The sequence below is a fragment of the Ictidomys tridecemlineatus genome, chromosome 12 (assembly GCF_052094955.1).
Source record: "Ictidomys tridecemlineatus isolate mIctTri1 chromosome 12, mIctTri1.hap1, whole genome shotgun sequence".
Lineage (NCBI taxonomy): Eukaryota > Metazoa > Chordata > Mammalia > Rodentia > Sciuridae > Ictidomys > Ictidomys tridecemlineatus.
Window position 1 is genome coordinate 65,982,149 of NC_135488.1, and position 11,622 is coordinate 65,993,770.

Sequence of the window (11,622 nt, forward strand, 5' to 3'; positions counted from 1 at the left end):
AATTTTTAAAAATAGTTTTGGTTGCAGATGGATATAATCTCTTTATTTTTTATTATTTATTTATTTTTATGTGGTATTGAGAATCAAACCTAGTGCCTCACACATGCTAGGCAAGCATTCTACGACTGAGCCACAACCCCAGCACCACAAAGAAAATTTAAGCACAAGAGCCAGCAGTTTCACTAAATTTGCCTTTTAAAAAGATTAATGTTAGCTGGGCATGGTGATACATACTTGTAGTCCCAGCTACTCAGCAGATTGAAGCAGGATTGGACTTTCTAAGTCAACCTGGGCAAGTTAGCAAGACTCAAAGTAAAAAGGATTGGGGATATAGCTCATTGGTAGAGCACTTGGCTAGCATGCTACCAGTCCTTGGGTTCTACCCCTAGCAACATGCACACATTTGTGCACAAACACAAACAAAAGGATTAATGTTTGCAATGTAAAGAAGGATGCGTTGAGCCAAATATATTTATTTGATGATCTTCTTCTATATTTTCCAAAAAGAAATATTATTATTAAAATTTTTTTGTATCAGAGGTTGGATCCAGTACCTTGTATATGTGCAAAGAATCTGCTATACCCCTAAACCACACCTCCAGAATTCTTAGTATTATTCAAGACTATGAAATACTGTCTTCCTGATTAGTAGGGTTTTTTCCTAGTTGACAAGCAATCCTTTCAATGCCTCAGTTTCAGTTTCTCGGTAGACAACTTTCTATACAGTTATGTGTCTCCATGCTTCAACATACAGAATATAATAGTTTCCACAAATATTATAGTGCTACATTTCTCCTTTTTCTTTTTCCATTAACGATACCCTCTAGAGGAAGTGATTCATCTACTTTTGTGGAGATGTCATTTTTCCTTTTTCACTTCTAATATTCTTAGTGATCTATTTTCCCAATCATTACCTTTTCTGGTCTGTGGTTGTAAAGTAAGCAAAGCTAGATTTTGAGAAGAAAGCTGTTAACTAGTCTGTGGTACACATGTAAAACCAAGGCAAGTATGGACAGGTAGCTTTTTAGCAAAATCTATGAATTTTGAGAAACTGGCCTGAATGATTTTGTTACTAAACTGAGTCCTTGGGTCCAAAGTTGGTAGAAACAAAAACTGGACCTGAAAAGAATTTAAGCACAGACAAGAATTTTATTACGTATCAACCAAGAATGTCAAAGGACAAAAGTTTACAACTTTTATGGTGTCTGCTAGGTAGGCAGGAACTCTGTGTCTTGATGTTTTCACTTACAGAGGTGGGATCCTAGTTGTGCCTACACTTACATCATTCTTCTTCATGAATTGTTTCTTATTACCATGTGTCTCCATCTTGGGGAATGTTTTACCATACTGTGATAAGGTAAAGGTAACTGAGTTATTTCAGTGATGATTCTTTGCATGTGTCTTTCCCTTACCATCAGGAATTTGTCCCTTATCCTCTGAGGAAGTCTCTGATATTATTTTCAGAATGGGGCCGAATGTTGTTCTATCTCATTGGCCTTGTCTTGGTGATTTTACTTTGGCTCCATTTCTTGGTATTTCTACTGACCACATAATCTCAAAAGCTCACCTGAACAATTCACAATAACCAAATTAAGGAATCAGCCCAGATGCCTGTCAGTAGATGAATGAATTAAGAAAATATGGTGTATATACACATACAATAGAGTTTTACTCAGCCATTAAGAAGAATGAAATTAAGCCATTTGCCAGCAAATGGATAGAAATGGAGAACATTATACTATGAAATAAATTAGACTCAGAAAATCAAGGGTTGAATGTGTTCTTTCATATGTGGTTGCTAGAACAAAATAAGAAAAAGTGTGGGGGGGGATTGGATATCATAAGGTATGGGGAAGATCAGTGAGTATCGGAGATTAAGAGGGAGGGAGGGAGGGACAGGAAAGGTGAGGAAATGTGGAATCAATTTAACAAAATCACCTTATGTACGTATATAAATATACTACAGGAAACCTTACCTTCATGTGTGTGTGTAGAAATTACCAATTAAGGATGTATAAACGATGAGGAAGGGGAAGATCAGTGAAGGGAAGAGGGGATAGGGAGGAGGGAGCAGGGACTGAAATGGAGTAGGTCGGATTCCATGCATGTATGATTTCATGTATGATTTCGTTGGGATGAAACCAGCTACTATGTATAACTATAAATATTGATGGCATTTTGATCAATATGTTTTAAGTGTGAAACATTTATTAGTGCTTAAAACATTTATGAGCATCTATTATATGCATTGTACAGAAAACCAGTGAAAAAACTGTGGGCTGACTCTTGAGGTAGAAGAGCTGTGTAAATAAATAGGGGAAAAGCATTTGTAAGACATTGTCACACTCCTTCCCCAAGAGTAAGGGTATCTGATTTTCTAATGGATAAAGGGAAAATACTTTGCTTTTGTCATCTGTTCTACTGAACAACTACTCTTTAATAGAGCAATAAAATGTTTTATATAGTTGATGTGATGATTAAGTGTATATTTGAATTTTTATCAGGTTATTTTGAACATGTGTGTTATCTTACTGTTAGAAGTGGATGAATATTTTCATTAAATCAATGTAAAGTTTTCTTAAAAAATACAATATATGTGTTCCTGATAAGCCACACAAGGTGCAAAATCACATGTGGGAAAAATATTGGTAGGATGGACACCGATGCCAAACTCACAAAGCGCTATTATAAATAGTAATGATCTTTAAAAATATAAGTACAATTTATTTCTGGCATTTGTATTAAATGACATAGTTAGTCACATATGCTCCTTAAACATTTATTTTGAGATACAGGTTCTTGAAGTCATTTATTTCAGTAGAAACTAATTTTAACATTAATAGCAAGCCAATGAATAGCCACCTTTTTATATAGTATTTTGAGGGCAGGTAGTTAAAAACAAAACAAAAAAAAAACAGAGAAATTATATTTGTGTCTTCATCTGCACTTTTAGTTTTCAACAGAAGCCTTGAGGTTCTTGAAACCATTAAATTTGCTGTTCATTTATCTAAAAGAAGATACTTGCCCCTCTCCCCTCTTGGTAGATTGAATCCAGGGGCACTTTACTACTTAGCTACATCCTCAGCCCTCTTTATTTTGAGACAGGATCTGGCTAAGTTTTCTGAGGCTGGCTTTGAACTTGTGATCCTCCTCCCTTAGCCTCCTGAGTTCCTGTGCCACCAAGCTCAGCAGGAAGGCACTCCTTGTTTACCATTTTTTCCTTAAGGTTTTTATATACTAAGACTTCCTTTTTGAGAAAACCTGCCCCTTGAGTTAACGGCTCGAAAGCAATATACACATATTTAATAGAGAATGTACTTTGAATTTTGATCTTTTCCTGGTCTAATTGATGTGCAGTATAATAATCTCAAGATACTGGCTAGCACAACAAGCTATAGCTCTCAATTAGCCACCTGAACATGAACAGCTAATGTTATACAGTGTACTATTCCCAATACATATATTCAAAAAATTATATGAGGTATTCAATATTTTAATATAAAATAGGCTTTGTATTAAATGATTTTGCCCAACTGTAGGTTAGAGTGTTCTTAGTATATTTGAGGTAGGCAAGGCTAAATTATTATGTTTGCTGTTTAGGTTTATTGTATGCATTTTCCATTTATGATGTTTTGCATTATCATGAGTTTATTGGTATAGAACCCCATCATAAATCTAAGAGCATCAGACAAATTCATGAAGTTTACATGTTGTACTGACATTATTTTCCTCTGTCAGTTATACGGGAATTATTCATATTAGAGTATTATCTTATAGCTATATTCATATTAGAGCATTATCTTATTTAAAGTAAAACTCTTATCTAACCAGACATCAAACCATTCAATTCAGCGAACTGAAATAGGTGCCCCCCACCATGAAAAACAGAACTCCTTAGGATTAAGGGATTAAAACCTTTCATGGAAAATACTAGAGCACTATGTGTAGCATTTTCAGTCTGTACTTAAGTAGTGCAGAAAATTACATATAGTTACGTAGCATTTTAATATAGTACCTTTATATTTTAAATATGCACTTTAATGTTTAAGTTCCTAAAGTGAGGATCAAAACAACATTTGGTCACAGTGGTACACATGTAATTCCAGTAACTGAGGACGCCCTAAGCAAGAGGATTGCCAGGTTCAAGGTCAGCCTGGGCAATTTAGCAAGACCCTGTCTCAAAACAGTGGCTAGAGATATAGCTCAGTGGTAGAGTGCCCCGGGTTCAACACCCAGTTTATAACAAAACTAAACTAAACTGAAAACTGTGATACATATATATTCATGGGCAAAGTGACATTTGCCTTGTTAATTTTCTTTAAAAAAACTGGTGGTTTTGTTTAATTTTTGGTATATATTCGTATTATTTTTTGAAGGAAAATGACATAAACCTTTTTGAAGAATGTCAAAGTGGGCAGTACATGCCTGTAATCCAGCAGCTGGGAGGCTGAGGCAGAAGGATCCCAAGTTCAAAGACAACCTCAGCAACTTAGCAAAACCCTGTCTCAAAAAACTTAAAAAGGGGGGGAGGGGATGCTGGGGGGGTGCTGGGCTTGTGGTTCAATCCCTAGTACCAAAACAAAACAAACTGCCTGAATTTTTATAGAGTACTTACAAAGTAATACAAGCATTTCTTTAAAAATTATAGTTATTTTTTTCTCTTAAGGTGTTGATGAGTGAATTTTGTTAGCTTTTTTGGGGGGGCGGGTTGGTTTGGTTTGGTTTTAGTCAGAGAAGTAAAAGAAGCTGTCTTTTAGTTACTCATACTTGAAAGAGTTTCAAGAACTGATCTAAAATGTAAAATATTCAAGAAGCTGGTCATATTGCCTCCAAGAAAGGAAATAGATCTCAAGGGGTGAGATGGAAGGGGAATGTTAGAATTTTTGAATTTTGAATAGCCTTTGAAGTTTGCATCAAACTGTTATAAGTAAAAATGAAGGTGTTTTAGTACAGAGCAGAGATTGATTTAGCTTGTCTAGTAGGACCTCTGTGATCAGCTTAGTGATATTAGTCCTGGGATATCTTGTGTGACCTCCATGATCAGCTTAGTGTTGTCAGTCCTGAGATATCTAGGTACTTTGTTATGTTGTATGTTATGGCAGGGACAAACAAACAGAAAGGTAACCAAATGAAAATATTTATGTTGTACTCTATTAGGAGAAATTATTTAACAGTGTATGTAACTCTTTTAATGAAGTTGGAAATTAAAGGATTGGATAACTGCTGAAATTTTTTCCATATCCATTATGAAATCATTCTAAAAAATCTTGCTACTTTTTTTGTGTTTGCATTTAGTTGATGCTGATGAAATTAAAAGGCTAGGAAAAAGATTTAAGAAGCTGGATTTGGACAATTCTGGTTCTTTGAGTGTGGAAGAGTTCATGTCTCTGCCTGAGTTACAACAGAATCCTTTAGTACAACGAGTAATAGATATATTTGACACAGATGGGAATGGAGAAGTAGACTTTAAAGGTAAGAAAATAGATTTTTTTTTAAATCACTAGTTGTGTATAGCCTTATAGCTGTATATACATAAACATCTGGAACTTTTACTTTTTCTTAAATTTTTATTTTGGTGATGTTATAGTAAAACATTATCTTAAAACCTTAAAATCTGTAGGATATACACTTTAGTGAACTATTTTACTTGATTACTTGATTTACTTGATTCATAAGTGATCAAGGTACCTTTAGGGCACTCTCCCCCCAAAAAGGGAGATTCGTTTTTTTTCTGTTGTTTTTAGAAGATGATTTTCACTCTAGGGTAATTTATAATATTAGAAGTTGCAGGGGTTTTTTTTTTTTGGCACTGGGGATTGAACCCAGGGCCTTGTGCATACAAGGCAAGCACTCTACCCACTGAGCTATATCCCCAGCCCCAGAAGTTGCAGTTTTTAAAAACCTTTTTCTTTTTTAAGAGTGAGACCTACATACTAAGCAATTAAATTATAGTGATAAGAAAATGTTATATCATAGTTTTAATTTGTTTTAGTTAATCTAGATTTTACAAGGACATTGTGCTTTTGCTAATACTAACATGATACATCATTTTACTTTAATTCTTTACTAAATAAGTAAATAAATACCTCATTTCGCTAGTAAGTTTCCAGCAGGCTTTGTGTCAATTTGATTTGAGAAACTGAATGATAAGTGAAGGGATCTAAAATCAATTATGATTTAGTGTTTATCAGGTAATGATGAAAAATAATTTGTATGCAAATCCCTACAGTGTAGAAATACACTGAATTTTAGGACAATAATTCAAAATTTTTTTTGTTCTGGCAAAACAGTTTATAGTCTTTTTTATTTTTTTAGTCCCTTTTAAATTACGTCCTAAGAGGAAAGAGGTAAATAGCTTCAATAATATGTTTTTGAGTGTGGTTTATAATACTTAAAATATTTATTCAAATTGATTAATCTTAGAAGACTCCAAATAAGGAGGGGAGAAATGTAGAGCCTTAATTGTTTTAAATTCGGTGTTTTCAGCTTTCAACATGCTAGTATAGAATTGTCTTATACAGGGAAATATCCTTTTGTGGGTATGTAAGGTAAATACTGGTTTTCTATGTAAAACATTAAAGTTCAGATTTTTAAACATTTTAACTCTTTTTATTCAGAATTCATTGAGGGAGTCTCTCAGTTCAGTGTCAAAGGAGATAAGGAGCAGAAATTGCGGTGTAAGTATTTTACTTTATGACTTCATTATCCCTCTTAAACTGCTACTATCCTATACTACATTACAGACTTCTTTTAAAATATTCTAAGCAATTTCTTTTATTCTAGATGTTTAGACATCACACAAATTTTACATTTGCACATTTTCAACTAGTATGTTTGAATTCTGTATGGTTATGTATGGTTATATTGTATAGAAGAAAAATAGAATTTCCTTCTACTGAAAACAGTAATATAAATTACATATATGGTATGGATAAAGAAGCGTTGTTTTTGTTGTTGTTTGTTTCTAATGAAAGTAGCAAGAAATGTTCTGAAGAACCTAAGAAATTGGACCTGTTGTTATCCCTAGTTCTAAATATGGTTAAACAACCTAGGCTACATACACTGTTTCGCCCAGCTAGTCTTGACTCTGTAAGCCCATCTTAACAACTATGTTAATCCCACCAAAGGCAACATCTATATTTAGGAAGGCGTCATCCTCAGAGTCATAATTCTAGATGTTTGGTAATTTACTGTTTTGTTTTTGTTTTTGTTTTTTCACTTAAGGTACTCATGTGATTGCTTACAACTGCCATTGATTTTTCTTCCTCTCTTTTTTAGTTGCTTTCCGTATCTATGACATGGATAAAGATGGCTATATTTCCAATGGGGAACTCTTCCAGGTGTTGAAAATGATGGTTGGGAACAATCTGAAAGACACACAGTTACAGCAAATTGTAGACAAAACCATAATAAACGCAGATAAGGATGGAGATGGGAGAATATCCTTTGAAGAATTCTGTGCTGTAAGTATGAAAGAACTGTTTTACTTATTATTCATACTAAAAACAATCTAAAGATCATTTAATAGATAATTTCTTATATAGATATTTTGTCCTAAAATATATATGTTCAATTTGGCCTGATAGCCCCATATTCAGAGTTTTGAAATGTGTTCTTTGTTTGAATTATTAATAATTAACATAATTATTCTCAGGAATTAATGTTCTTAGTCTTTTTGTGACAAAATGCCACTAGTAACTTCTGCTTATTATTAGTTGCCTCCAAATTACAACTAGGTTGTTATTCTTAAGGTTTATTTTTTAAGTAGGCACATTTGAAAAATGCTTCTGTGGGAAATATATGTTCATGAATTTCAGCTAGGAATACTGAAACTGCTTCATAAGGACAACAGAAATGGGGAGTCCCTGTCCATCCCAAACTTATCTGCCATATATGGTGATTTATACCCTCCTTTCCCAAGCTTCTGGTGGATAGTTGTTCTGGGGTAAGGGCTCTGTGTAGAGAGGGGACTATAGTTGTGGGAGACATAGGAATTCAAATCTACATGAAAATGGGTTAATAGCTTAGATATTCATTTGGTGATTTTCATCAGTGGATCTATGGAATTGGCACCACTCATTGCTTCCAAACAGATATATAACCACTCAGATTTATTTTTCTACTTCTACACTTAAAGCAAGGATACTAGCTTTTGATGTATCATAAGGAATCATAATTGCAAACTGAAGATAGAAGAGAATACAGAAGCATCCATAGTAGAGACAAAGGTAACAAATTTTCAGTCATGTTCGGATGCTTCTATAGGAAATTTTCCCTTCCCTCCCTCCCTCCCTCCCTCTCTTTCAGTTTAAATCACAAAAGGAAAAGCAGGTCACTCTGTTAGTTAACTGTGTGTTGTGCAAGGACTTCTACTTTGGCATTTCAGTAGAGGTTTATGGTATTCAGAGAACATCTTCTTTCCTTCTTTGCAAGAGAATACTTATCTTTATATTTTGTTTCACAAGATAGTGTGGTACACTACCATAAAGAATTGGTTATGTCTTTTTGGAAGAGTTAGATGGGTTTAAGATTGCACTGTTTCCAGTTGGTACTGGTACAAGTGTTGGCTCTCCCTTCTGTTTGTCCTCTTTCACCATTGCCAGAGATCTCTGAATGACTCTCATGGACTGGCAAATGGTTGAGTGTGACATGAGACCAGGCTGGTAGTGGCATTGTAGACAACAGTTTTTTAAAGAAAGAAAAGAAGAAATCTCAATTCTTGGAAGAATAAAATAAGTAAAAAAACCTCATGACTGGAGTGGTAGAGATGCATATGAATGAAGACTACTGTGACAGTGCCTGGGAGTATATTGGAAGGTCTGAGTGCCACTACCTTCTCTTCCCCAGCACAGGGTCTGGCTAAAGTGAGCAACAAGGTGGGTGGCTGGGGGTGGGGGGAGTGAAGACTGCTTGCATTTATTTAGTAAATATTAAATGTAACATTATTTATAGGTGTGGTGACACACACTTGTGATCCCAGCTATTTGGGAGGGAGTTGCATTTAAAAGCAGTAACACCTGACTGCTTGGGGTCCCAGAATGAGAATGGAGGGAAAGAAATCATCAATATATCTCAGAACCGAAAGCAATGTATTTCCAGACTGAAAGGATTTACTGAGTACCCAGTATGGTAATAGAAAACTCATCTGGACATGGGCACATTGTCATGAAATTTCAAAACAATTGGAACAAAGAGATGAACCTGCAAATTTATAGAGCTGGGGATATAGTAAGGTGGAAGAATTGGAGAGGGACTTCTTACAGAGTCAAGAATCATAATGGCACTGAGTTTCTCAGAAACAGAGTTGGAAACCAAAAGAAATTGGAGTATTGCTTTTGCAATTCTGAGGGACCTAGTTATTTTCAACCTAGAATTCTCTATAAATTCAAATTAGATGGTAGAATGAAGACATTTTCAAGTAAAGCTTTCCTGTTTTGGAAACTATCAGAAGATTTACTCATTCTATAATATCATACTGTAAAAAGAGTTTACTGTGGGATCTCAAAAGCAGAGAATTCATCATGAGAGAGGAGGAGACCTCCAGGATGATGGTGAAGGAGAGGGGCAGAGATGAGAGGCTCTGGGAGTGCCTTCAGGACAATAAAATCAATAAAATGACATACTATATGTACTCGAATGTTTCTAGAACAAAATTTGGGGGTTGAACGATAGAACACTCAGCAGAGGAAATGATCTGTACTGTACTAAAACAAATGTGTAGGAAGGAAAAAGTAATAGTATGCAATTTTGTTCAGCTGCTAATAATATTTCATTAAATGTAAATATAGATATACGTAGCTTTCTATATATGTAGTAGGTTGGCTTTAATTTAGTATACTTGATGCAGAAACAAAACAATAGAGTACAAAAGTGCCAAGCAGAACATAAAACATACTTTCATAGTGATGTAAAACATATATTCATAATAATGTGAAATGCCTAATATCTGCCAATTAAAATAGAGATAAACTTAGGAAGGATATGGAGGATGGAAAATACATAAGGGAGGAAATGGAGTAGTGTATGTGAAAGCTAAATCTTTATCTTTTGTGATGGGAAGTTCATGAAAAATGGCCAGAGCTTTAGAATTAAGAAAAAACAATGTAGGAATGCTATTTTCTGACCTCTAATGGTAAATACTGAAAGATGAATTTTTTAAGTGATTTTTCATAAAAAGAAATAGTGAATGAGAGCATGATAGAAAAACTGCTCATTTCTTAGTAGGGCTTATCAACAAAATTGCTCTTTATTTGTATTTTTCAAATAAAAAATTATTTTTAAAAAGCTTAGGTCAGAGCTGGCATGGTGGTGCATGCCTGTAGTAATCCCAGCGGCTCGGAAGGCTGAGACAGGAGGATTGTGAGTTCAAAGCCAGCCTCAGCAAAAGTGAGGTGCTAAGCAACTCAGATCTTGTTTCTAAATGAAATACAAAATAGGGCTGAGGATATGGTTCAGTGGTCCAATGCTCCTGAGTTCAATCCTTGGTACCCTCACTTCCAAAAAAAAAAAACCTTAGGTGTAATGGTGTATGCTTGTAACCCAGCTATTGGGAGACTAAGGCAGGAGGATCAAAAGTTCCAGGCTAGCCTGGGCAACCCTGACTCAAAATGAAATTTTTAAAAAGGCTGGGGATATAGTTCAGTGGTACAGTGCTTGCCTAGCATGTGTGAGGTTCTGGGTTCCATCCTCAGTATTGAAGAAAAATAACACAACAAATCGTGTTTAAGTATAAAAATAATACAAGCGTTACTATATAAAACAACATGGATTAATCTCACAAACAGTGTTGGGTGAAAGAAGCCAGACATGAAAGTGATTCCATTTATGAAACAGACAAAAGTAATTCCTGGTGTTTAAAATTCAAGATAGTAGCTTGGCTTTGGGGGTAGGAGGTATTGTTACCTGGAAGAGGGCCAGAGAGGAATTCTGGTAATGGCACGGATGTAGGTTACTTGGGTGTTCACTTTGTGAAACTCAACAGGCTGAGGATATTTAGGATTTATGTGTTCTCTTTATATAGATTATATCTGATGTAAAACATCCCCTCAGAATTGTACAGGTGATTACACTTTTAGATTACTGTGTCAGTAATCACTAACATGTGTATTACTCCAGGGAAAAATAATGGGTTAGAAAGTTTAACTTGTTTGGAATTTAAATTTTTTTTAAATTGTAAATGGACCTTTATTTTCTTATATGTGGTGCTGAGAACTGAACCTAGTGCTTCATATGCTAGGCAAGCACTCTACCACTGAGCCACAACCCCAGCCCCTGGAATTTTTTAATACCTTCTAGAATTAAAGTGACAGTAAAGATTGCATTAAGTTTTGAGGACAATTTTTTATGGTAACATCTGGTTGTCATGTAATATTAAATTACTAGAGTAGGAGTCAGTAAACTAGAGAGCAGGACAAATTCTGTTTCTGGCCTGTTTTTAAACTAATGAATACTTTTTACAATTTTTAGTTTTTTTGTTTTGTTTTCAGAAGAAAGTGCAAAAGAAACTACATACTGGCCTTTCATAGAACAAGTTTAATGACCCTTGTATTAGAACACAAAAATGCTTATTACTGTAGAAGGAAGAAACCATGAAATTCTAACTGGAGGCACTCAAGTATTTTT

The 11,622-nt window shown here is 34.8% G+C and overlaps 1 protein-coding gene across 2 annotated transcripts in view; it reads left to right on the forward strand.

Annotated features, from left to right (window-relative positions):
* Ppp3r1 (protein phosphatase 3 regulatory subunit B, alpha) overlaps positions 1-11,622 on the forward strand; it is a 60,289-nt gene that overhangs the window by 45,968 nt on the left and 2,699 nt on the right. The window contains exons 1-4 of one of the 2 annotated variants that reach the window (XM_078029088.1): positions 5,042-5,120; positions 5,296-5,472; positions 6,618-6,677; positions 7,279-7,463. In XM_078029088.1, the coding sequence (XP_077885214.1) occupies positions 5,084-5,120; positions 5,296-5,472; positions 6,618-6,677; positions 7,279-7,463 (459 nt within the window). In that variant the 5' untranslated portion in view covers positions 5,042-5,083. Of the gene's footprint in view, positions 1-5,041; positions 5,121-5,295; positions 5,473-6,617; positions 6,678-7,278; positions 7,464-11,622 lie in introns of those variants that run through there. The other variant, XM_078029087.1, reaches the window with a different exon arrangement.